This window comes from Odocoileus virginianus, chromosome 14 (genome assembly GCF_023699985.2).
Source record: "Odocoileus virginianus isolate 20LAN1187 ecotype Illinois chromosome 14, Ovbor_1.2, whole genome shotgun sequence".
NCBI lineage: Eukaryota > Metazoa > Chordata > Mammalia > Artiodactyla > Cervidae > Odocoileus > Odocoileus virginianus.
Window position 1 is genome coordinate 45,051,123 of NC_069687.1, and position 26,945 is coordinate 45,078,067.

Consider the following 26,945-nt stretch of genomic DNA (forward strand, 5'->3'; position numbering starts at 1 on the left):
AAAAGTAGGAAGTCAAGAAATACCTGGAATAACAGGCAAATTTAGCCTTGGAGTACAAAATGAAGCAGGGCAAAGGCTAATAGAGTTCTGCAAAGAGAACACACTGGTCATAGAGAACACTCTCTTCCAACAACACAAGAGAAGATTCTACACATGGACATCACCAGATGGTCAACACCGAAATTAGATTGATTATATTCTTTGCAGCCAAAGATGGAGAAGCTCTATACAGTCAGCAAAAACAAGACCGGGAGCTGACTGTGGCTCAGATCATGAACTCCTTATTGCCAAATTCAGACTTAAATTGAACAAAATGGGGAAAACCACTAGACCATTCAGGCATGACTTAAATCAAATCCCTTATGATTATACAGTGGAAGTGAGAAACAGATTTAAGGGACTAGATCTGATAGAGTGCCTGATGAACTATGGACGGAGGTTTGTGACACTGTACAGGAGACAGGGAGCAAGACCATCCCCAAGAAAAAGAAATGCAAAAAAGCAAAATGGCTGTCTGAGGAGGCCTTACAAATAGCTGTGAAAAGAAGAGAAGCGAAAAGCAAAGAAGAAAAGGAAAGATATTCCCATTTGAATGCAGAGTTCCAAAGAATAGCCAGGAGAGATAAGAAAGCCTTCCTCAGAGATCAATGCAAAGAAATAGAGGAAAACAATAGAACAGGAAAGACTAGAGATCTCTTCAAGAAAATTAGAGATACCAAGGGAACATATCATGCAAAGATGGGCTCAAAGAAGGACAGAAATGGTATGGACCTAACAGAAGCAGAAGATATTAAGAAGAGGTGGCAAGAATACACAGAAGAACTATACAAAAAAGATCTTCAGGATCCAGATAATCTCGATAGTGTGATCACTCACCTAGAGCCAGACATCCTGGAACGTGAAGTCAAGTGGGCCTTAGGAAGTATCACTACAAACAAAGTTAGTGGAGGTGATGGAATTCCAGTGGAGCTATTTCAAATCCTGAAAGATGATGCTGTGAAAGTGCTGCACTCAATATGCCGGCAAATTTGGAAAACTCAGCAGTGGCCACAGGACTGGAAAAGGTCAGTTTTCATTCCAATCCCAAAGAAAGGCAATGCCAAAGAATGCTCAAACTACCACACAATTATGCACTCATCTTACACGCTAGTAAAGTAATGCTCAAAATTCTCCAAGCCAGGCTTCAGCAATACGTGAACTGTGAACTTCCAGATGTTCAAGCTGGTTTTATAAAAGGCAGAGGAACCAGAGGTCAAATTGCCAACATTCGCTGGATCACCGAAAAAGCAAGAGAGTTCCAGAAAAACATCTATTTCTGCTTTATTGACTATGCAAAGCCTTTGACTGTGTGGATCACAATAAACTGTGGAAAAAATAATCAAACTCACACCAAAAGAATGCTCTCTCACACCATGCACAAAATAATAAAAATGGATTAGAGACTTAAGTGTCAGACCTGAAACCATAACACTTCTAGAAGAAAACATAGGCAGTAAGCTCTCTGACATCAGTCTTAGCAATATTTTTTTGGATATTTTTCCTCAGGCAAGGGAGACAAAAGCAAAAATAAACAGGATTATATACAACTGAAAAGTTTTGCATAACAAATGAAACTATCAACAAAACAAAAAGTCCACCTATCAAATGGGACAAGGTATTTGCAAATGATATATCTGGTAAGGGGTTAATATATAAAGTATACAACTCAACATCAAAAACAAAAAAATCTGATTTTAAAATGCCAGAGGATCTGAACAGACATTTTTCCAAAGAAGACATACGGATGGCCAACAAACACATGAAAAGATGCTCAACATCACTAACCATCTGAGAAATGCAAATCAAAACCACAATGAGGACATTCTTGGTGGTACAGTGGATAAGAATCTGCCTGCAATGCAAAGGACACGGGTTCAATCCCTGGTCTGAGAAAATTCCACACGCCTCAGAGCAACTGAGCCTGTGTGCCACAACTACTGAAGCCAACACACCTAGAGCATGTGTTCCTCAACAGGAGAAGTCACCACAATGAACGGCCACAAAGAAGAATAGCCCCCACTCGCCTCAACTAGAAAAAGCCAATGCAAAAGCAATGAAGACAAAGTGAAGCCAAAAATAAAATACATAAATAAAATTTTTTAAAAAGATGCTCACAAGGTTCCCAAAGCTATATTTCCAGTAAATGCAACATTAAAAAAAAAATTAAACTAGAGCTGACATTGCTAACTGTCCCTTATACTACTTATCATATCTGAATTCAGATTATACTCAGATTTACCAAATAGTCTACATGCAGAGGACCCTTCCTCTGCATGAAATTCCCAAGTCTTTAATACAAATATCACAGCTTGCAGCATAAACCTTTTGCACTTAGCAGTACACACTGTGGAGATTAATACTCAGATCTATAATTTTAATTGCTGCCAGCTGTAAGTAATAATTAAATGCTCATCCTTCAACCAATAACCATACTCTTGGCTCAATAAGCAAGTTTATTTCATATTTACAAAGAACCACCACTTATAGAATTCATTTAACTTATACATAATAATGGAAACTTGCAATGTCTACAATGCATATTTCTGAATTGGTTGATGGTCCAATTAGCATTTCTTTTAGAGGAAGAAATGACATGCAGTAAAGAAATTAAATCCACATGATTAATGTCCAAAACTCAGTAGGCTTTATATCCTTATTTTAAAGAAAAATGTGTATTAATAGACCCAACTATATTGAAATATGTTCTTAATCATATCCATTAACATTGTTTTTTCCTTGGACCACAAAAGAAATTATTCTTAGATTTAGAAAAAAAATGGGAAACAAAATTACAAACAAGTATAGTTGGTCCATTTTTAAAAACAGGAATATTCAAGTGGGCAAATATTAAGTGAATCTCTCGTGCAAGGAATTCTGTGAGAGGATACAAGGAATACAAAATTAAATAAGGCAGAGTACATAATTTCAGCAGAGAATAAACAGATGCAAAGAGCTATGAAGTTTCAAAAGAGAACAAGAACTGGTGAGGCTCTAAGTGGTGATATTCAAAAAGATGCTGGTTATCAGAGTCAGAATCTCAATAGAAGGCGTCTGGCATAGAGACAGAGATTTGGGGATATAAAGTATCCCTGAAGCCAAAGAAGTAAGAGAAACTGTGCAAGATGGACATGAAATAAAAAGAAGTGAAAAGTGAGGCATGAGGCAACAGCAACATTAAAGGGATGAGCAGAGCGAGAGGATCCACTGAGGCAGCAGACTTGGGCTGGGAGGGAAAGTCAGGAGAAAGCAGTGTCACTGAGGCAAGTCCATAGAGCATTTCAGGAGGTGGTGACTGCTCCACAGTGTCCAATGTGTTTTCAACTGCCAAACTTAGCAAAAGTGGTTTCAATAAGGAAGAAGGGGTGGAAACCAGATCACAGAGGTTTTAACAAGGAATAATTTAAAAAAAGAGCATGAATCTACCACGAATGCACACTATCCCTCTGAGAGTTTAAGTGAAGAGACTGTATTACAGAAGGTCTCAGAAATATTTTAAATTAATACTAATATTTGCAATCTCTCATATAAACCCATGAGATGTATTACAAAGTCACTTGTTGTTTAGTCACTGTGTCCGACTTTTGTGATTCCATGGACCATACTCCACTAGGCTTCTTGGCTTTGGGATTTTCTAGGCAAGAATACTGCAGTGGGTTGTTATTTCCTTCTCCAGGGGATCTCCCTGACACAGAACTCAAGGCTGTGTCTCCTGCACTGGCAGGCGAATTCTTTACCACCAAGCCACCAGTGAAGCCCAGATATGCCAAAACCTAAGATTAAAAAAAGCTTGTTAGGTCTTGCATAGTTTCATTTTCACTAAATAACTAAACATGAATGTAGACCACCCTCTCCCCCACCAAAAAGGATGGAGAGGAAGACTAAATCACCAGTTGTTCACTGACCCACTTAGGGCTGAAAATGATGAGCTAGTCCAGAGTCCTGCTCTGGAAAATTTGGAACTGGAACAAAGACTGACTCAGAGCTGGCAAACAGCACTGGTCCATGCACAAGAAAGACTGGCTGCAGAAGAGATTGAGACAAAGCAGGTCTCCAAAGAAAACTGAAGTGCCTAGTCTGACTGGAGACAGAAAAGGTGAAAGCAGCTTTGGTTCCCCACTACCAAAGGGCTGCACTGATCTTGCTGTTTGGGGGTTGTTAAAGCACCTTGTATGCTTTCAACAAAAGTCAATTTTTCTTAAGCTGGTCATAAAAGGATCTGCTCCTTGCAACCAACAGAGCCTAACTAAAACAATTATAACCATTCCCCATACTTTGAGAGCATGTAGGTTATTGTTTGATTGCCCTATATAAAGCTATAATGAACATTTCTAAAAACCAATCCTTTTTTGCATTTCTAATTATTTCCTTAGAATATATTTTCATGTGAGATTATAGGTCAGAGGATACAAATATTAAGGTCCTTGATAAGCTATTCTGAAAAGTTATTTTAACCACCAATTTATTCTACCAGCCACAGTATACAAATGTGTAGATCGATGCAAAAATTTAAAGATATCGGATGCTATCTTTGACATTTACTGTAGATTTCAGGGCAAAAATGGAGGGTTTCATTTACTCTTTTACCTCTTCAAATCAAATACCCTTTTCCTTTTAGCTGGAAGATTACAGTTCTAAAACAATACCTTTTCATTTGTCAAATGAATGCATCTGTCATATAATGTTTCTCTTAATACTTTAGTTTATAAAATTCATTTTCATTTCCTTTTTAAAAACAATTGAGGTACAATTTATATACCAAAAAATTCACCCACTCTAAATACATAATTCAATGATGTTGGTAAATGTACAGAGTTGTGCAACCATCAGCACAATTCAGTTTTAGAACATTTCCATTACCCAGAAAATTTCCATGAGCCCATCTGCATTCAACCCTTGTTCCCACCACCAACCCCAGGCAACCACTCATCTGTTTTCTGTATCTACACAGATTTGTCTTTTCTGAACATTTCACAAAAATGGAATCATACAATATGTGGTATTTTGCTAGTGGTTTATATCATTTGTTGTCCTTACTGTTCAGTCACTAAGTCACGTCTGACTCTTTGCAACCCCACGGACTGCAGTATGCCAAATTTCCCTGTCCTTCACTACCTCTCAAAGTGTGCTCAAACTCACGTCTATTCATTTGGTGATGCCCTCTGACCATCTCATCCTCTGTCGCCCCTTTCTCATCCTGCCCTTGATCTTTACTTTTGAGATTCATCCATGTTGTAACATGAATTTTGTTCCTTTTTATTGCCAAACAGTATAGTATTATATGTACACATTACATTTGGTTTATCCAGTCACCAGTTAATGGATATTTGGGTTGTTTTCAGTTTTTGTCTATTATGACTAGTATCTCCAAAAACATTCATGTACACGTCTTTGTGTGGACATTATTTTCATTTCAAATGAATAGACTCCCAGGAGTGGAATGCCTGGGTCATATGGTAAGTTTGTGTCTAACTTTTTAAGAAATTGCCTAACTGCCATACCACTTTACATTCCTACATTCTGCTTTTTAATATGCCTACGTGGCTAATCATATTAGCCCACTGAAGAATTAGATTCTATTCACAGTAAACTCACACTCACCCACAAAGAAATATAGCCTTCCACCTTCTATAAGTGAATATTTGTAATGGTTCAAAAGAGAGGTGGTGATATGTAACTCATTGTTTCCTCAAACTAAATACCACAAGAACACTTCTCCATCCTTTTACCAGAGACAGGAAAAGACAACATAAGATCATGGTCACACAACATCTTCAACTTCCTCTTGCACAAATAATCAGGATCTTGAAACCAATAATATAAATGCTAACAACTGTGTTAGAAAGATTGGGGACAGAGTGTCCAGCAAAACTGAGAAACTATGTATGGTTAAAAACTTTTTTACATGTGAAGGGAACTCTTCCATTGAAAACTACACAAATGCATCCAGAAATACTAAGTTTCATCCATGGCATAGCATAAATTGGCATTTTGTTCCTTTTTATTGCAGAACAGTATTCCATTATGTATATATAAAACCCACCAGTTGCCCAGGAGAAAGTGGCATGCAGCTTCAGAGTCATTAATAGCAAATATTTGAGGGCTCCACTGCCTCAGAGCTATCAGCAGTAGGCAACAGCCTGAGAAACCCTGACACAAAGATGTCAGGCACCTCCAGATTTGCTGCAAAGTCTGGTACCACACCTCAGCAGCCTGGGAAGATGGAAACACCTTACTGGGAGGCCAAAAGACCTCAAACAGACCACAATGGATGATGGCCATTTGTGAAATATATGACAGATCATATTCTTTTCCTAATGCATGAACAAGAAGGGAAGGATGTAGATAGAGACCAAAAGCCAAAAGAATCCAAAGGTACAAGTCAAACAGTAGGATAATGTGTCTATGTCTTTGCCATCTGACTGTTCCCCTAGGCTAAGTAGGTATGTGAGGGGTGTGTGTGTATTTAGTCTACCTTCTCTATTAGGTCATTTGCTTATTTACCAATGGGGAAAATTCCAAGTAGAAAAAAGGTCAATTTTGAAAACGCAAGTTGTCAAAAGATACTAGAGGCTACATAAAAAATAATCGTATTTAGTAAGACAGTAAAAAGAATATGCCAATTGCTTATTTTTTTCTTCTGCTTATATTTAAAAGAATGAAACTGTGTTGACTATTCAAGAAAACCTGTGAAGTTACTCTGCCCCATTCATGCATTAATTGAAGTGCACTAGTAGGGTACATGGGGGTACGTGATAAAATGCAGTTCAAAAAACAGAAGGAACGGACCAGAAACAAAAATAATTACTGAACTATACCAGACAAACAAGAGCCATAAAGGCAGAATTGCGATCAGTGTTAAAAGAAAGAAAATTTGTACTGCATTCCTTTGTCAAACAGAACGAACGCATTTCTTGTGTTGTAAACAGTTAACAGCATTACTGTATACACAACATACACTCAAATCACATGTAGTGCTTTTATGAGTGTATTTCATTAATATTAATCTTTACTAGAGGCAGGGATTTTAAATCAGAAAAATAATTATTTTCAACCTGCTTAACAAATTATAACTAAAATAAATTGAAGCCAGAACATTTTTTCTATTTGTAAATTCTATCACCATATCTTCGGTTTCCCAGGTGGCACTAGTGGCAAAGAATCTGCGTGGCAATGCAGGAGACCCAGGTTCGATTCCTGAGTGGGAAAGATCCCCTGGAGGAGGTCATGACAACCCACTCCAGTATTCTTGCATGGAGACTCCCATGGACAGAGGTGCCTGGTGGGCTACAGTACACAGGGTCACAAAGAGTCAAACATGACTGAAGCGACTTAGCACACAAGCACACATCACTATATCTGAAAGGAAAAACTCTGAAACAGGTTAATATTAATTACATTTGACCACAATTCAATACATAGACCAAAAGGTTAAGGAACTCAATCTATAATCAAAGTCTTAAGAATGTAGGGGGAAAAAAATGTAGGAAACTTAAGATGTAAAAATAACTTATTTTTGTCAACATTAAGGGACATTATAACTCAACTAGAGAAAATAAGATCTCAAAGAGATTTCTCTAATAAAGAAGCAATCACTCAATTCAATTATTTAACAATTAACTGAGTTCCTACTACTCTGTTCAAGATACAGACTTGAGCTGGGGAGGGACTTATAGGTAATGGTACAGGTTTTACCATAGTCAAATCTGGATTTATTTTGAAAGTAGCATCAGCTGTATTTGCTGATGGATGGGTTGAATATGAGTACAAGAAATGATGAAGATATTCCACTTTGGAGACTAAAAGTTTAAAGCTGGGTTAACTGAGATGAGGAGGACTAGAGATTTAAGAGGGGGAGCAAAGAATAAAGCCAAGAATTCATAGTTGTATATGTCAAGTTTGAGGTGCCTATTAGCAGAGATGTCAGGGAGGCAGCTAGATGTAAGGTCCGTTGAGGGGGGAAGGTCCAGACTGAAGCCATAAATTTAACACAGAGCTGCTATGAGCGCCATGAAACTGAATGAGATGACCAAGGAACAAGTACAGAGGAGAAAAGAGGACCCAAGGACTGATACCCACATCACTCCAAAATTACAAGGTCAGGCAGGAAGAGAAGGAACTTACAAAGCAAAATGAGAAAAAGCAGCCATTAAAGCAGAATTAAAACCAGGAGAGTATAGAAACTCCCAAGTAATCTATCCCCAAAATGCATCAAACTAATAAGTGTATACAGAAAGATCACAGGATATAAGGTCAACACACACTTGTTAGAATAGTGAAAATAAAAAAAAACACTGACAATAGTAGTATTGGTGAAGAAGCAGAACACTATATACTGCTGGTGAGAATGCAAAATGGTACACCACTCTGGAAAACATTTAGGCAGTTTCTTATAAATTTAAACATACATTTACCCAGAAGTCCCATTACTGAGTATCTACCCTGGAAAAACGAGAACTTGTGTTCACCCAAAAGCCTGTAGGCACATATTCACAGAGTTTTACCTGTAGCAGTTAAAAACTGGAAATAACTAAGAGATGTTCCTTAACAGACAAGTAGACAAATAAACTATGATACATCCATATATCAGAATACTACTCAACAGTTAAAAAAAAATCCAACATACCACTGATGAACTCAACAACTTGGACATATCTCAAGGTATAACTCCGAGGGGGAAAAAAGCCAACTTAGAAAGGATAAATACTGAATGAATCCATTTATATAACATACTTGATAAAATTAGATTGACAGAGAATAGGTGAGTGGTTGCCAAGGGTTAGGGACTGGGGGAAGATGTGACTAGAGAGAGACAGCAGCAGGGAATGTTTATGAGGTGATGAACAATTCTAAACCCTGACTGTGGCAATTGTTACACAAATCTATACAAGTGATAGATTTCATAGAAGTATACACATACACAAAAAGAATGCATGTAAAAACTGATGATATCTGAATATGGCCTGTATTTTGGTTATAGTAATGATAATTTAACCATAGTTATATAAGGTGTTATCCTTGGGGGGAACTGGTGAAGGTTACATGGGAATTCTCTGAGCTATTTTTTCAACTTCTATATGAGTATACAATTTTTTTTCAAAATAAAACATTTCTAAATGTTTTGTAAATGGTGCTTATAGATCAAATAAGATTGAAGACCACTGGATTTATCAACTTGAAAACTGCTGATGACTGACAGCAACTATTTGCATAAAGGTGGTGATAATAGTGTAGAATGTTTAAAATTCAAATTATGGAGGAGTTTAATTAATTAGACATGGATATGATATGAGAGGTAAATAGCTGAGGCAAACAAAGGATAAGATCTTAGAGGTAGAAAAGTGATGGGAACTGAAAATTTCTTATTAAATTGGAGGGAGAAGATCAGTTTATTCTTGAAAAATTCCCAAGGAAGCTACTGACTATATCAAGTACAATTTAAACAACCACACGTTTTCTAGAGTTTTAAGGTCCACAAAAAAGCATATTAAAGCCCAAAATGAGTAGTAAAGACAGACAACGAGAAAAAGTCAGGGAAAGAAAGACAAGTAAAGCACTTCACTCCTGAACAAATGAGATAATTTGCAGTGTTTTTCTCCAAAATACAATACCAAGGTAGCTACTATCCTGGGAGTTAAATCAATGAATTCTATTCTTAGGAACAAGGACAGACTTTGAGATAGGTTAGGAGTTTGCATCAATGAAACAAACTCTCTTTTCAAGGCTTTCTGATAAACCAAAAAGCACCCTTTTTTAGAGTTTGAGAAATATATATGAACAGATTAAGTGACTTGCATAAGGTTACAATGAATTTCAGGAGTGCAGCTAAGAAACAAGTTTCAAATTCAAATTTTCACTCAAAGAGTGTAAATTATGATTCAGAAATTCTTCTAGTGGTAAAGTCAACCTAGGCAGATAACTACATGCTTTGGTGGCTGCTACCACACTAACCCAAGTTTCCTACCGCTCTTCTCTAATCTTCACCACCTAGACTCATTCATCAGTTCAGTTGCGCAGTCTTGTCCGACTCTTTGTGACCCCAAGGACTGCAGCACGCCAGGCCTCCCTGTCTATCATCAACTCCCAGAGCCTACTCAAACTCATGTCCATGGATTCAGTGATGCCATCTAACTATCTCATCCTCTATCGTCCCCTTCTCCTCCTGCCTTCAGTCTTTCCCAGCATCAGGGTCTTTTCCAATGAGTCAGTTCTTTGCATCGGGTGGCCAAAGTATTGGAGTTTCAGCTTCAGCATCAGTCCTTCCAATGAATATTCAGGACTGATTTCCTTTAGGATGGACTGGTTGGATCTCCGTGCAGTTCAAGGGACTCTCAAGAGTCTTCTCCAACACCACAGTTCAAAAGCATCAAGTTTCTTTGGCTCTCAGCTTTCTTTATAGTCCAACTCTCACATCCATACATGACTAGTGGAAAAACCATACCTTTGACTAGATGGACCTTTGTTGGCAAAGTAATGTCTCTGCTTTTTAATATGCTGCCTAAGTTGGTCAAAGCTTTTCTTCCAAGGAACAAGCATCTTTTAATTTCATGGCTGCAGTCACCATTTCCAGTAATTTTGGAGCCCAAGAAAATAAAGTCTCCCACTGTTTCCATTGTTTCCCCAACTATTTGGCATGAAGGGAATGGACCAGATGCCATGATCTTAGTTTTCTGAATGTTGAGTTTTAAGCCAACTTTTTCACTCTCCTCTTTCACCTTCATCAATAGGCTCTTTAGTTCTTTACTTTCTGCCATAAGGGTGATGTTATCTGCATATCTAAGGTTACTAATATTTCTCCCGGCAATCCTGATTCCAGCTTGTGCTTCATCCAGCCTGGCATTTCACATGATGTACTCTGCATATAAGTTAAATAAGCAGGGTGACAAAATACAGCCTTGACATATTCCCTTCCCAATTTGGAACCAGTCTGTTGTTCCATGTCCAGTTCTAATTGTTGCTTCTTGACCTGCATACAGATTTCTCAGAAGGCAGGTCAAGTGGTCTGGTATTCCCATCTCTTTGAGAATTTTCCACAGTATGTTGTGATCCACACAGTCAAAGGTTTTGGCATAGTCAATAGAGCAGAAGTAGATGTTTTTCTGGAATTCTCTTGCTTTTTCGATGATCCAATGGATATTGGCAATTTGATTTCTGGTTCCTCTGCCTTTTCAAAATCCAGCTTGAACATTTGGAAGTTCACAGTTCACATACTGTTGAAGCCTGGCTTGGAGAATTTTTATCATTATTTTACTAGCGTGTGAGATGAGCGAAACTGTGAGGTAGTATGAACATTCTTTGGCATTGCCTTCCTTTGAGGTGGGGATGAAAACTGACCTTTTCCAGTCCTCTGGCCACTGCTGAGTTTTCCAAATTTGATGTCATATTGAGTGTGGCACGTTCACAGCATCATCTTCTAGGATTTGAAATAGCTCAACTGGAATTCCATCACCCCCACTAGCTTTGTTTGTAGTGATGCTGCCTAAGGCCCACTTGACTTCAGGTTCCAGGATGTCTGGCTCTGGGTGAGAGTGATCACGCCATTGTGGTTATCTGGGTCATGAATATCTTTTTAAATATAGTTCTGTGTATTCTTGCTACTTCTTAATATCTTCTGCTTCTATTAGGTCCATTCCATTTCTGTCCTTTATTGTGCCCATCTTTGCATGAAATATTCCCTTGGTATCTCTGACTTCTTAAAGAGATCTCTAGTCTTTCCCATTCTATTATTTTCCCCTATTTCTTTGCACTGATCACTGAGAAAGGCTTTCTTATCTCTCCTTGCTATTCTTTGGAACTCTGCATTCAAATGGGAATTTGACTCATTCATAACTTACAAGAATAAAAGAAAACCAAAACAAAAGAATTTACTCTATTTACCTACTTTCATCAAAATAGACCCACACTACAATGAAGACAATGAGGGACTGTCAAAAAGAATGTAAGTAGACTTGGTGGAGTTAAAATCCCAACTTGGCCTCTTAGTAACTATAAAAAAGAATTACCTAGCAACCTCAGAGAGTAGTTACGAGGAAAGAATCTATAACACAGTAGTGCTTCAGAAACAAAAGACACTCAATAAATGACAGAACAAACACAGTCTTCCATTACCATATATGCAAAAATTCTAAACTAATGAGTACTCAATTATAATCTTAGAGAATAAGCAAAATTTTACAGTAAACAAAACGGGTACCTTCATAGTTGCTCCTTCCATCTCCCTGTTCAATGATTTCTTTCTGGGTCCCACAAAACAGTTACTCTCCACATTGAAAACAGGAAATCTGCTGCTAAAATAATACCAGGGCATACTCCCCCAACTCACAGAGAAATTATTTTGACAGAAATTTCATTTTTTTCTCTCAAACATTGCTAGCTTCTAAGAGGATGCTTTTAGGTATATCAGAAGACTAACACTCAAGTATAAGAATGTATCTGATTGAAAACATGCTTACTTAACTAAATACATGATTGGTGCAGCTGTGCTTCAAAAATACCACATATTTTATTGAGAAAATCAGTGAATCATTAGACCCCACACTTAATGTCCTGCCAGTGACCTCTGCTTATATTCCCCTAGATTTAATAAGATCCTAAACTAAATTGCCTCTCATACCCATCCAGCCCTCTAAGCCAAGACAGCCTTTGGAAAGTCTGATTAAAAAAGATTCCTCACTGCTGCTCACCGGAAGCTCAGATGGTAAAGAATCTGTGCACAATGCAGGAGACCAGGGTTTAACCCCTGGGTCAGGAAGATCCCCTGGAGAAGAGAATGGCAACTCATCACTCCAGTATTCTTGCCTGGAGAATTCCACGGACAGAGGAGCCTGGAGGGCTACAGTCCATGGGGTTGCAAAGAGCTGGACACTACTGAGCGACTAACAATACTCACTGCAGCTAGCCACCTACCCTGGTGCCAGAGAGGCAGCAACTGGGAACTGCCTTCTGAAAGTAAGCTACCTTAATCCGACACTGTGAACTGGTGCTGACCATTTAGAGCCCCAAAACGATGTAAGAGCATAACAAATCTTCTTTCTGTGAGTAAACAGCATTTCGTTTCTTGTCATGTTAGAAACACAAGTTCATGATAAAACAGTAAATGGCCATTTTTAAAATGTTACCTCATTTTCACTCTAAATGTGGAAGCGTAAAGATAACTGACAAAAATGGTGGCGAGCTTTTTAAAATTCTTATTTAAAGGTGGAGCCCACAATAATTTGGCTACAAGAGAATATTAAGTTATTTTACAGAAAGCTAGATAGGCAATATAAGCTCTTAGTAACTACAAGGGAACACCGAGATGTTCTTTACAGGATAATAATTTTGTTCATACTCCACAATTATTGAATAAGGTAGTAAAAAAAAAATCACTGTACTGCACTGGACAAGTTTATTTTTTATGACCTACATCACTAACCCTGCACTCCAATCACAAATGAGTTTAGTTTCACATAAACAGTTCTAAGTCTACACTTTTAACCATAAGTCCTGCTTCTCAACAAAAACTAAATTTTAGGACTTTCAAATATTTGTTTAAAGTAACCAGATAACAGGACTAAGAAATAAATAATTTTAAATCAGCTTTCATTAAAAGGCCTGCAATACCTTATTTTAAAACCCAAAGCCCTCAAAACCCTAGTTCTTTTACAACATAACCTGAACTTCTCTAATGGCAAAACTTAACCTGAACAAATGAATGCCCTAGCCTTTATTTACCCCACTTATTTTGACTAGTCTTATTTCATTATTTAAAAATTAGCATCTTTGATACAAGGTACTGTCCTAGACCCTGCTGAGGGCATTATATAAGGTGTGTGAATCATATAACCTTTCAAAAATTCAAAAAACTCTGACTGTAAGAGTTCTGGATAATGGATGGTGAACCTGTATTTAGACAGAATCTTCACTGTTAAAAGATGCTTATGAATTCAACTTATTATTTTTCAGAGAGCCAAAAAAAGTTAATGGATTATATAGGTCTATTACATAATAAAACTTGAAACAGTAATGGCCCTTTACAAAAAATGAACTAAATGATATCCCACACATATTTTTTTTTAAGATTGTGACAAGATTTCAGTCGCCTGTTTGCTTTTTTCGTTATAAAAACTGAAAACTTACACTGAATTTATAAGTACTATCATGTTTTCTAGATTTAAGTCTTCACTAGATATTGTCAAATACTTCCATAAAATGAGTTAACAGATGAAACATATGAAGCAAAGCCCTGAAATTTTATTTTATATCTTATCAAGTAATCTTATTCCTAGCAACAACATATCAATTATTCACTATGAGGATAATTGCTTGTAGCAATCATTACTAATATTTAGACAAAGAGCACTGACATTTCACCAAACATTGTGAGCAAATTTTTTTTCTTTTCAAAATTTTTAAGATTAATATACTTTATTCCTTAAAGTAATTTTAGGTTTATTTTAAAAACTGAGCCAAAAGTAAAAGATATACTCCCTTTCCACAACTACCACCCTTAGTGTCCTCTATTACAAGCAATTTTCATTGGTATGGTATATTTGTTATAAATGATGAACCAATATTGATACATAAACTAAACTACACAATTTACAATTAAAGGTTGTGCTTTGTATTGTATAGTCCTGTAGGCTATAACAAACACATAATGTAATGCGTCCATCATCACAATATATGGAATAGTTTTCCTTCCCTAAAAGTCCTCTGTACTCCAACTGTTCCCTCTTCCTCTATCCTCCCACCAACTCCCAGTAACCACTGATCTTACTATCTCCACAACCGTGCCTTTTCCAGAAGGTCATATGGTTGTTATCATACATTAGGCAGCCTTTTCAGATTGGCTTCTTTCATTTAGCAATACGTATTTAAGGTTCTTCCATGTCTTTTTATGGCTGGATAGCTGATTTCTTTTTAGCACTGAGTAATATTCCATTGTATGGAGGTACCAGAGTTTATCCATTCACCTATTAAAGGACCTCTCAGTCGCTTTCAGGCCTTGTTAGTTATGAATAAAGCCACTATAGACATCACGTGCTGGCTTTTATACAGATGTAAGTTTTCAACTCATTTGGGTAAATATGCAGGAGCTTGACAGCTACAGTAAGACTATGTTTAGTTTTGTAAAAAAACTGTGAAATTGTCTTTCAACATGGCTTTACATTCCCCTAGTAATGATTGAGAACTGCTGCTCCACATCCTCACAGCATTTGGTATTGTCACTGTTTTGGATTTTAGCCATTATGATAAATGTGCAGAGGTAACTCACTGCTGTTTTAATTTACAGCTCCTTAAAGAAATAGGATATGGGGCATCTTCTACATGCTTCTTGGCCATTTCTCTATCTTCTGTATTAAAGTGTCTACTGAGATCTTTTCCCCACATTTTGACTGGATTGTTTGCTTCTGTTGTGCTTTAAGAGTTCCATTATCAGATATGTGTTTTAAAAACATTTTCCCCTAGTGTGTAGCTTTATACAGAGCAGAATTTTTTAATTTTAATTAAGTACAACTTATTTTTTTCTCATGGACCACACTTTTAGCATTGTCATCTAAAAACTCACTGACAAATCCAAGCTGCAAATTCGCTTTTAATTACAAAAATTCTCAAGAAAATGTCATCAGTTCAACCAATTCATTAGGACCTAAAAAGGTAGAGTAGTTAACATCCCCAGCCAGAGTTTTTAAAACAGTATTTATGAAAGAGGAAAATAAATGTATGAAATATTAACACAAATGCCTTCACTTTTACCTAAAGTATGACAGATGATATGCCCAAAATAAGTCATAATGAATACTCTACTTTCAAACTCACTGGTCCACAACAGAAAAACACAGATATTATCAGACTAGTATTTTCATGTACTCAGAGATGAAAGGTTTATTTAGTTTTTTAAAGAAATATTTGGCCTATGCTATAAAAAGGAATTAATGAAAAAGATAAATTTGACCTTTTCATATGTTTTAACATAACTGTATGTTAATCTCATTGCATCCATCAAAAATATATTTGGTCATTTTTCCAGTTTGATATTTAACAAACTTAAAAATTATGTCAATTCTGCTTTAAAAAGTAGTAGCAGCAGAGGTGTAACTCTGACTGCAAGTTTAGGGTTTGGGTGAACTCCAGGAGTTGGTGATGGACAGGGAAGCCTGGCATGCTATGGTTCTTGGGGTTGCAAAGAGTTAGACACAACTGAGCAACTGAACTGAACTGAAGATGACTTTAGTCCTGCTGGGAGGCAAAATGAACATTCATTTCAATTATCTCCTTATCACATATAATTCACTAGAAAGAGATTTTAGATTCTCAAAAATCAGAATTCCCATCCAGGAGTAATATTTAACCCATTCAAATCCTGCAGCTTTGTCAAGATACATGCAGTAGCAAAGTCAGAAGATAATGTCCACTGATTTAATAGAGCTATACTCAGTGAAGCAGTTCTTGGACCACTTAACTTTAGCAAAGGTATCCATAACATTCGCAGAAACTATTTTAAAAAAACAAATTTCATGAGCAGATATTTCCCCCTATGAATCCTTTTAAAAGCCACAGCATTTGGGAATGCAGTGGAATTTGGTAAGCTTGGCTAATGTGAAACTAACTGAGCTTTAGTTTTCATTATTGGCAGTATATACTCAATATTTATATAGCTTCTCTTTCTTTTAGGTTCATCCAATGTATTAAATTTTATCAAAATATTTTTAAGTGTTATGTAAAATAGATATACAACAAATACTTAATATGTCAAATCTACACATTATCTCTTCCAAAGGTAGTATAAAAAGTTGTTTTAAACAAAGAAAAGGTCTGTGATTATAACAAATTACTTAGGAATGCATCTTATACTACTTCATTTTGTGACAATTACATATAGAAAGAGTGCTGGAATACATGAACTGATTAAAGCAGAGCTTTTCAAAACAATGTAGGAAAAAATACAGCTCCACATCTGAATAAATAAATAAGGAAATAAAACTTTTTTCCAACCTAAGAAATTAAGCTCCTTAACACCGTATTTCTTTCATTCTAATAGACATTCCCCCATATTTTAAGATACCTTTAATCAGGATTGTATATTCAGTATATACTGTCCCACTCTTCCTGAAAAGCTATTTTAATGAGGCATCTGATGCTAAGAGATGACTTGAAGACACACTGTATTTCCAAAGAGTTAATCTGAATTTTCATGGTAGTAATTATTATTAACAATAATTGACAATATTATTCTATTTCCTATTTAATGGAATTAAATATTTCTATCTGTATTTATTAAACACCCATTACATACCAAGCAATGTGCCTGGCACTAAGGATACAAATGGAGCAAAACAGACCATTCCGACCCTAGCAAATCTTATTGCCTTGTGCTGACTGGGAGTAACCTAGGAAAAGGCAGCACAGTACTTACGTCAACATGGAAACAAAGGAGCTGAGCTCTTCAGGGGTGGGCAATAGGCCCTTTTGATACCAGCTTTTTGGACTAGTACAGGAAAGGTGGCACAAGAGACTTGCCATGCCATAAAACCCAACAAACACCACTGTCTTCCTACAGTACAGGGCACTTATGGTCACTTTTGCCATATACAGCACTTTAAAGAAAGAAAGAAAGTGAAATCACTCAGTCGTGTCTGACTCCTTGCGACCCCATAGACTGTAGCCCACCAGGCTCCTCCGTCCATGGAATTTTCCAGGCAAAAGTACTGGAGTGGGCTGCTGCTATTTCCTTCTCCAGGGGATCTTCCTGACCCAGGGATCAAACCTGGGTCTCCCACATTGCAGGCAGACATTTTACCATCTAAGCCACCAGGGAAGCCCTTATACAACACTTTATTTATATATTATTTTTACAGTTTATTAAAAAAAACACATATTAACCCATCCATTCTTTCTTCTTGATAGCAATTTTTTATTACCATCTAAGTAGCTACTCAAAAAGGTAAAAATTGGGCCTAATCTACCTCCTTTGGGACAGTCACCTAAAGAAATACGATTTTTCAAACTATATGCCAAAAACAAAGAGCTTGAAAAAAATTCACATATCCATAGTAAATGATCTCCTTCATCTTTCCAAATATTGCCAAATCTCAAATTTTACAGATATAGGATTATAAAATAATTCAACCCCCAAACTTATCCTGAATTGTCTTTTCCCTCAGACATTAATAAAGAAAGTAAAGTGATTTTTAAAAATTAATCTGAAAGCAGTTAGCATACCAAAAATAGAGAAAATATTTCTTCGAAAATAGGGGGTGGGGGGGAGCCAGTCTGTCCTACTGTGGAAATACAAGACTTCAGACTCTGCTAAGGCAATAAAAAATTTTAAGTCAACTACCTGGGGAAGGCAAGTGACAAGAGACAGTGATCAAAAGAGAAGTATGGCATGATCTCTGCTGGACGGTTCAAGAAACTCAAGGAGGTAAACCTTTACTTTGCTTCTTCTCATCTAATTCTAGCTCACATAAGGAGACATAGGGTAAGGTACAAAAATAAGAGTCAAGGATAAAGAAAGTAAGCACAATACCTCAAGTGCCAATCTTAAGCTAGTCTGTGAAATTTAACCTAGAAGGAAAGTTTACACTTGTCTAACATAATGAAACCCAATATTAACTTACAAACTGATGAACTTTCTAAAAGATAGTACAACTTTAAAAAGTGATATGGTTTTGATATATTCTGAGGACTTGCTTTTGCACATGTATTAACATTCTTTCTGATGAGCTGTTTTCTCAAATTTAACAAATAAATCTCTCTCCTTTTTTATGGGCTCAATTTCCATTTAATATGATAAAACAAACTTAATCTTAGTTTCAGTTCTGCCATAAAATAGCTTACTGGGCTTGAGCAAGTATCTGGGTTTAAGTTTCTTCACTTGTATACTGAAAAGGGTTGATTCAAATGACTTAAATGAATTCTTCATTCTCAAATAATCATTCTATAATTCCTTATGATGGCATCAAGTTGTTTGGGGCAATATCTCTCTTTAACCGGAGAAACACTGCCCTGGACTGAAGCAGTGGGTATATTCTTCAAGCACTCACTCACCATATCAACACTGGCGAAGACAATACTATGGATTTACCCCCACCCCAACTCAATCACTTCATACAGTCTCCAGCACAACAAACCCATCACTACCTACTTATTAATTTACTTACAGAGGAAATGGGTAAACCAAGTCCCACTGTGCTGAGGACAGTGGTTGTGATGGTACCGTCATGGTACGGATACTGGATGCTGTTGTCTTTACAGAAAAAGCCTCTCTGAAATGGATCTATTTGGCCCAAATTTAGAACAGCCATAGGCATGGAAGCTGTTAGGGAAGGGAAAAAAAGATACACGTGGTTAAATTCAATTCACTTCATTAGGAAGTAAAGTCTACTGAATGGGATGTAAATTTTAACTATTTTTTGCCGTTTCTGAAAAAGGATCACTATTCCATTATATCAAAGACTCAGGAAGGAGGCAACCATGCAGCATTAGCTTGTCCATATCAGCCTCACCTTTATCAAGTTTAAATTCTTTTATTTGCGTTGACCTCTGATTTTAGGGACAATCAATAAAAGAAACCCCCAAGGATGAGAGAAAAGATACAAAATTTTGTTTCATATTAAAATTTAAATTAACAGGGTTAGAAAAAATAGAAACCGTAAGAACAGAAACAAGCCCTTTATTATCCAAAAAGAAATTAAATATGGTTTTTATTAGCCCTGGCAGGACTCCAAAACCACTTTAACAAGTTATATAGGAATAATGTTCATTTGAAACTTTTCACCCAAATAAAATAAAAGACCAAAGAGAAGTTAAATAAAATCAGTAGCTTCTTAGTATGTTTGAATTTATCACACTTTTAGGCTTTGTTTTGTACAGTTTAAACATTTAAGCATCTATTTACTATATCCTTGATACTAGGCTATGCCATAATAGAGGCCACAATAGTGTAAAACAGGCACTCAGTTCAAGAACCTAAATTGTACACGTGGAAACAGAATGCATACTCAGGAAACAGTTTTGAAACTAATAACACTAAGACAGATTTTTGAGGGATGATGAAATTGTTTTGTATCTTGGTTGTGATGGTAATTCCACAACTCTAAACATTTGTCAAAACTCACAGAACTGTACCCAAAAAAGTAAATTTTACTGTATGTAAATTTTAAAAGGAATACCATAAAAAAAAATGACTAATTTCTAAAATGGTATAAAAGGCCCTATAGGAATTCAGAGGTCAACGTGAACTGGAGTAGTCAGAAAAGACTATTAAAGAACAAGCAACTAAGTTGAACTTAAAACAGCATGTAAATCACAGGCAACAGGAAGGGGCTCAAGGAGAGCACTTGGTGGTAGAAGGGTGCAAGGGCAGCATGACATCACACCAACAAGAGCACAGAGAACCAGAAAGTTTTCAAGGCACATAATACTTCATAGCAAATGTGTACGGCGTGCTCACACATGCCAGGCACCAGGCTCTAAAGATTAACTTGATCCTTACTCGGCCCTGTGAAGTAGATCATTTTACTTCCCCCTTTTTTCACATAAAATTATTATGAGGCTTTAAGAAATGGGGGAACTTGCTGGAACTACTAAGTATCAGAACCAAGATTACAGCACAGGCTGTCTGTTCCTAGAGTCAGTATATATATAGTGCCTCCCATGGAGGCCAGTGACTGGCTGAATTAACAGAATTCTGATAAGGAAGATGATTTGAGTGAAGGGGAACTACCCTTTGAAAAAGTTTGTTCAATATAAAATATATGGTGTGTTCATAATAAAGTCTCAATGCTAATGAAACAAAATCTTCATTTATGCAGATTACTCATAATTCTGCAACTGTGTGCTTTTTCATGGGAGGAAGACAGCTTGAGATTTGGGGGTTTAAAAAAAGAATCATGCTTTTAAAATACTGGCCTAAAAAAGGATTTGTCCTGTAGGAAATAAAATATCACTGTCCTCTTTTGTACAGGGTTAGTAACAGGGTAAAATAAGGGGTTTTAAAAATTAACTTAAAAAATTAGAAAAGGGAGCAATAATACAGCTATGAAATAATCTACTAATTAAATGATAAGCAGTGTGTTGACAGTGAAAATAGAAAAAGATGCATGAAAGAGTATTTTGAATATCAAAATGACTTGACTTGAGGACTCATCACAATTGTTGAGGCAGAACTAAAGATGATACTTCAGGCTTCAGAAGTAAGGAGAATGACAGTCCCATTGACAAAAATGTGAAGTCGGGATGGGGAGGTGGTTTATGATGAAAGAAAATTAGTTGAGTACTGAAAATATTGCCTTTGAGGTGATCTGACACCTTCTTAAATGATCAGCCTCATCTAGCCCTTAAGGCTCTGATCAACTGAACCATTTGTTGTTGACGGAACATACTATGTTTTCAAAACTTTAGTTACCTACGTATATGTTCAACCTTCTGGTGGGGATACCTGCCCTCTCGTTTCCCCTTCAAGTCCAAGCCAGGCACTCCCTACTTATCTGTCCCATGGCACCGTGGACACACATACATTACCTAGTATTTTAAATTACTTTTTGCATTCTGTCAACAACTTGAGAGCAAAGACTATATCACTCTTGTATCCTCTGACCAGGCATACAGATGGATTTTAATAAAAATTTACTGAATGGTTAAAGGAACATAACACAGGATGAAGATCAGAAGTAGAGAGAACTTTGCAAATTGTTAGCATTAGAGGTGGTAACTTAAGCCAGGAGAATGAAACAGCTCTCAGAAAGCCTAAAGTCAAGACTAACAGAGATTTAAAAAAAAAAAATCAGGTAGGGACTGATATTCACAGTGAAATCATGAAAAGAGACTGCAGGAGAGAGAGGAAGAAAAGATGATTTCACGCTCTAGAGGGCAGGGGCTGTTGTCTGTCTCATTCAGCAGAATATACTGGCCATTCTTTAAGCACAAGAATGAAAAGAGAAATCAGACAATGCTGTTATACAAAAGCCAATGAAAGTAGCTTAGAGTATCAAGTCTAGATCTAGGTAAATGTAGGATTCAAAGCTAAGACATCGAGGATGAGAACTGAGTAAAGACAATGAGGTCTGAGGAAAAAGATCATCATATTTAACTCTGTGAGAGTATCTTACACCACCCCCATTAACACAACAGTATCTTTATGAAGAAAATTCAATAATGAGCTTCAATATTGGGTTGTCATTGTCTAAGTATGAATCTCTTTCTTCAAGTTTAAATGTATCACAATGATTTCCTCTACTGCTCATATGATTTATATATATAAACACACATATGCATGCACACTCCAATGAACTGAAGTGTGTCTGCTCCCCGCCAAATTCTTATGTAGAAGTTCTAACCCCGAATTTTACTATAACTGGAGACAGGACTTTTAGGAGGTAATTTAGTTAAATGAGGTCATAAAGGTAGGGTCCTAATCCAGTAAGACTGGTAGCCTTATAAAAAAAGGAAGAGAGAGATCTCTTTCCACATGCACACATTTAAAGAAAGGCTGGGTGAGGATACAAGAAAGTGGCCGTCTGCAAGCCAGGAAGAGAGCTCTGACCACGCTTGCACTCTGATCTCAGGATCCCAACCTTTAGAACTCTGAGAAGAAAAGTCTCTGTTGTTAAGCCACTGAGTTTATGGTAATTTGTTATGGCAGCCCAAGCAGACTAAGACACACACATACACACAGGAGGATAGCCATCCCCCTAAAGTACTCTACTCTAAAAAGCAATGAAATATTTCTATCTACATAGAAATTAATTTCAATGGTAATGTTTTAGGGTAGTAATAGAGTTCTGTATCAAAGTTAGTGTTATAGGAAGATTCTTTTCAAAATAAACTGTTTCAGAGGACACATACTCTTTCCTTAATATATAAAGACTATAGAAACAATATTTGACCCTAATCATAACTTTAGAATATTTTTTTCTTAATTAAAATTCTCTTAAGAGAAGTCACTTTATAAAAGCTCAATCCTGCTAATAAACACATTTGTTAGCTACTGTATGTCTGCTATTAGTGCATCTCTTCTAAGCTATATTGAGGAAGACAGATAAATGAATACCTACATTCTCCTACAATTAGGTAATAACTGAAATATCTCCCATTTTATATACAGTACATATTTTCTTAAAGACACGTTGTTACAAAAAAATCCAATGGAATAAATCTAAAATGCACTTTAAAGAAAATTAAAGTTAATTTCTAGTATGTTGAAGCAAAGGTAAAGAAAAACCAGTTCTAAGTTTACTTTTTGAAAAGAATGAAATATAAATCTAGATGTTATTAAAGTGACTATACTGACTTCAGCACCCACTACCTTCACCTATTTTCTTAGTTTCAGACATCTAAATAAATTATGCTATACCACAGGGACATTCAAGTGTCCATCCTCTTGAAGATCTCACTTCATTCACTCAGACACTTCAACTCCTGTTACATGACAGTCATGGTGCCAGGAAAGGGGAAAAAAAAAGACTAAAAAAGGGAAGGAGGAACTTCCCTGATGGTCCAGTGATTAAGACTACACTTGAGGTGTGGGTTTGATCCCTGGTTGGGGAACTAATAAGGTCCCACATGCCATGTGCAGTGAAGAAAATATTTTTTTTTTAATCCAGTTAAAAAAAAAACACAGAAAAATAAAAAAAGGGAAGGAATGAAAAAGACCTCACCAAAAATTTTTTAGTAAGAGAGAGAGTGCTACTGGAAAATAACACAGCTGTAAGTTCAAACAGAACTAAAGCTTAGATGACTGTGACAATGTAGCAGTCACCAGTAAACAGTACCCTCAAACTGGGGAACTTAAGAAGAGCTTACTAAGGGACTATATACAAGGTATGGAGGGTGTGGGTAAAGTTAAGAGATTGTATTAATACAACCTCCTGAAGCGTCAACCACTCAAAGGCCTAAAAGGTTCAGAGGGCTATGACCTCTGGGAGAGCCAACATGACAGGATTTGGCAAGAGAATGCCAGGAGAAAAAACACACTCCCCTCTTCTTCCAGGGCTTCCCATGCATCAAACCCATCTAGAAATCAAAGGGCAAAGTGAATCTCCAGTACTGAGGACAAGGTAGCAATGATGAGAGCAGACTGACACAAGGGAAAAGAAGCTATCTAGAACCCAGATGCAGAAGATAAGACCAGTCAGGGTCTCAGCATGGAATACAGAGTAAAAGTAGGTAACTTGGGAGAGGTTTTAACAAAAGGACTATTCACAGAATCTATACTGAGACTATATGTTAAGAAGTTTGGACTTTATTTTGTGGGTGACAGGAAACACATAACCCAATCTGTGCCTTAGTGGGGTAAAAAGCTTTTTCCTGTATATAAAGGAAAAAGAAGTGTGGAGTTAGAACAGAAGGAAAGTCCAGAGGCAAGAAATACAAGTGTATAGACATGTTGAGGGCTGAAATAAAGAAATAACAGTGGGAATAGAAGTAGAGACAGTTCTAAAAATGTTTAGATTTTTCCCACAGAACTATGGACTATGTCTCTGTGTATGTATATATGGATGTGTGTCTCCGTCTCTTAAATACACATACACACACCCCTATCTTCAGCCTTTGGACTCTCTACAGAATACAGTTTTCAATTTTCCTTTACCCTGAGTAGATTACTATCTCATAGCCTTCCCGCCACAATCCCGCTTATAGTAAGCACTTCAAGGAATGTACACTGAATGAATAAACAAGCAACCAAAGGTCTCTGAGGCACATAATAATAATTCTGTATAACTATAAACTTAGGTCTTGAAAAGTTTTAAGTTATTTTTCTCCCCACAAGACCCAAGTTAAAACAAACAAACCAAGAAAAGAACAAAAAGCAAAGAAACAGAACTGGATAACAATCTTAGGTCCAAGAACGTGCTAAGGAAGCACTTCTAATTCTACAGTCTAACAATTATTTCTCAAGCTTGTTTTCCACTGGGAACCCAAAGTGCTAACAAAGATGAAATGACTGATACACCCATGTTAACTACATAAGGAATTGATCATTCAGGAACTCCTGGAATCTTGGAGGCAATTTCTGCATAGTCTAGTGTCATCTCCAAGCAAAGCTTCAGACATGGCTACTACAGAAGCATTTCTGTCAACAGCACCCCTTCCTCTTTTCTCAATGAAAAAAGCAGCTGGGGCCCCAATTCCATCCTCTTTACTGATCTACCTAAAACTGCTGTCTATAAATTCCTGCAGGAAAGCAGAAGGATCAAATTTCCAAATGAAACGAGTATAAATCAATAATACTTCAAAATAAGACTCTATAAATAATTAACAATCAGCTCTACATCCATCTTTTCCTAAAGGCTTCTCTAGAACCTTTAGAAACTATCAGACCTGAAATTCCATCACAAAGCACAAAGTAACACATGCTACTCCGTAACAGAAGCGTGCAAGTCCCAGCCTCAGCACCCACTCCGTACATCTTCAACGTTAGCAAAGGACTTCATTCCACGACTCCCATGTAAAATGTTGTCACATACTGTGCAACTTTACAGCACATGCTGTAGGATACATCATAATGTAGTCTCTTAACCACCAGTGAATCTTTGCTCTTACCAGAAGCACCTAAAATAATTGGGGCAGCCTAGCTTACAAGACTCTTAAATAGCAACCCTGCTAGTCTTGTAGTAATTTATAAACCTGAATCACAAAACACAAATATGAGTAAGAGAAAGATTTACTTTATAGTGAAAAAAACAGTTAATCATCTTCCATGGCCTTTATCATACATGTCCAAAAAGAAGAATGGAAACTAACATGTGTTGAGCACATATTATAGATCACTATCATGCTAAAGCACCTGCACGTACACTACAACTGTATATTATCTTTACACAAAACACAGTTATACTTCAGATGTCCTACTATACAATCTGGAAAAATTTTTAAACACAATCAGTAGCATGAGTATGAATCATATACACAGAAATATATGTATATGTATATATACTGTTTAGTAGGCAAAATCTCTAAAAACATTGTATTTAGTGTAATTTCATTTATATAAAACAAATTACTTGCATTTATGTTCAAATATACAATGGAGAAGGCAATGACAACCCACTCCAGTACTCTTGCTTGGAAAATCCCATGGAAGGAGGAGCCTGGTAGGTTGCAGTCCATGGGGTCACCAAGAGTTGGACACGACTGAGCGACTTCACTTTCACTTTTCACTTTTATGCATTGGAGAGGGAAATGGCAACCCACTCCAGTGTTCTTGCCTGGAGAATCCCAGGGACGGGGAAGCCTGGTGGGCTGCCATCTATGGGGTCGCACAGAGTCGGACACGACTGAAGCGACTTAGCAGTAGCAGCAGCATACATTGGAAAGCCTAGAAGGATATACCACCAACTTTTCAGTAGTTATCTCCTTGTGATATTAATACAAATTACATAGAAATCTCATTTTCTACTATATGTGCTTCCATGTTTGAATATTTCATAAAAAAACAAAAGATCATGATCATTAATTTTGAACTTTAAAAAATGCTTAATCCACACCTTTTTCATTGTGCTTCCTGAAATTTCTATAAATGCAACTTAACTGAAAAAGTCCTATCTATGGTATAGAGATTGTTTGAAACCAGGGCAAAGAAAAAAGCCTATGTTTCTAGTCTTTTAAAAACAAAAAATAAAGTAACAGAAATTATCCTTTGGCTTTTATGCCTGATTGATAGGTTCTCAGAAAAGTAGCTCTACAGTGAAATTAGTACTTCTGGGGGTTTTCCTATCTTGCAGCCTTTGAGAGCTATGATGATGTACCACATGTGAAGTAGGTAAATCATAATAGTTATAAGTTTAACAACTCCTAAAAAGTGTACAAAACAAACCTCCAAAGTCTGAGACATCAGAAATTTGTTTTTGACATTAGAAATTTTTAGGCTCCTCCAGAACATTCTTATCTTATAGGCAGCAGAAATAATCTAGAGGGTCATCAAT

At 36.6% G+C, this 26,945-nt stretch overlaps 1 protein-coding gene across 6 annotated transcripts in view; it reads right to left on the bottom strand.

Annotated features, from left to right (window-relative positions):
- Positions 1–26,945, bottom strand: part of PLPP1 (phospholipid phosphatase 1) — a 109,106-nt gene that overhangs the window by 52,800 nt on the left and 29,361 nt on the right. For 4 of the 6 annotated variants that reach the window (XM_020893138.2, XM_070476683.1, XM_020893140.2 and 1 more), the window contains exon 2: positions 19,182–19,336. The exons of the other annotated variants lie outside the window; for them this stretch is intronic. In XM_020893138.2, coding sequence (XP_020748797.1) covers positions 19,182–19,336 — 155 coding nt within the window. The remainder of the gene's footprint in view (positions 1–19,181; positions 19,337–26,945) is intronic. 6 annotated transcript variants of the gene reach the window in all.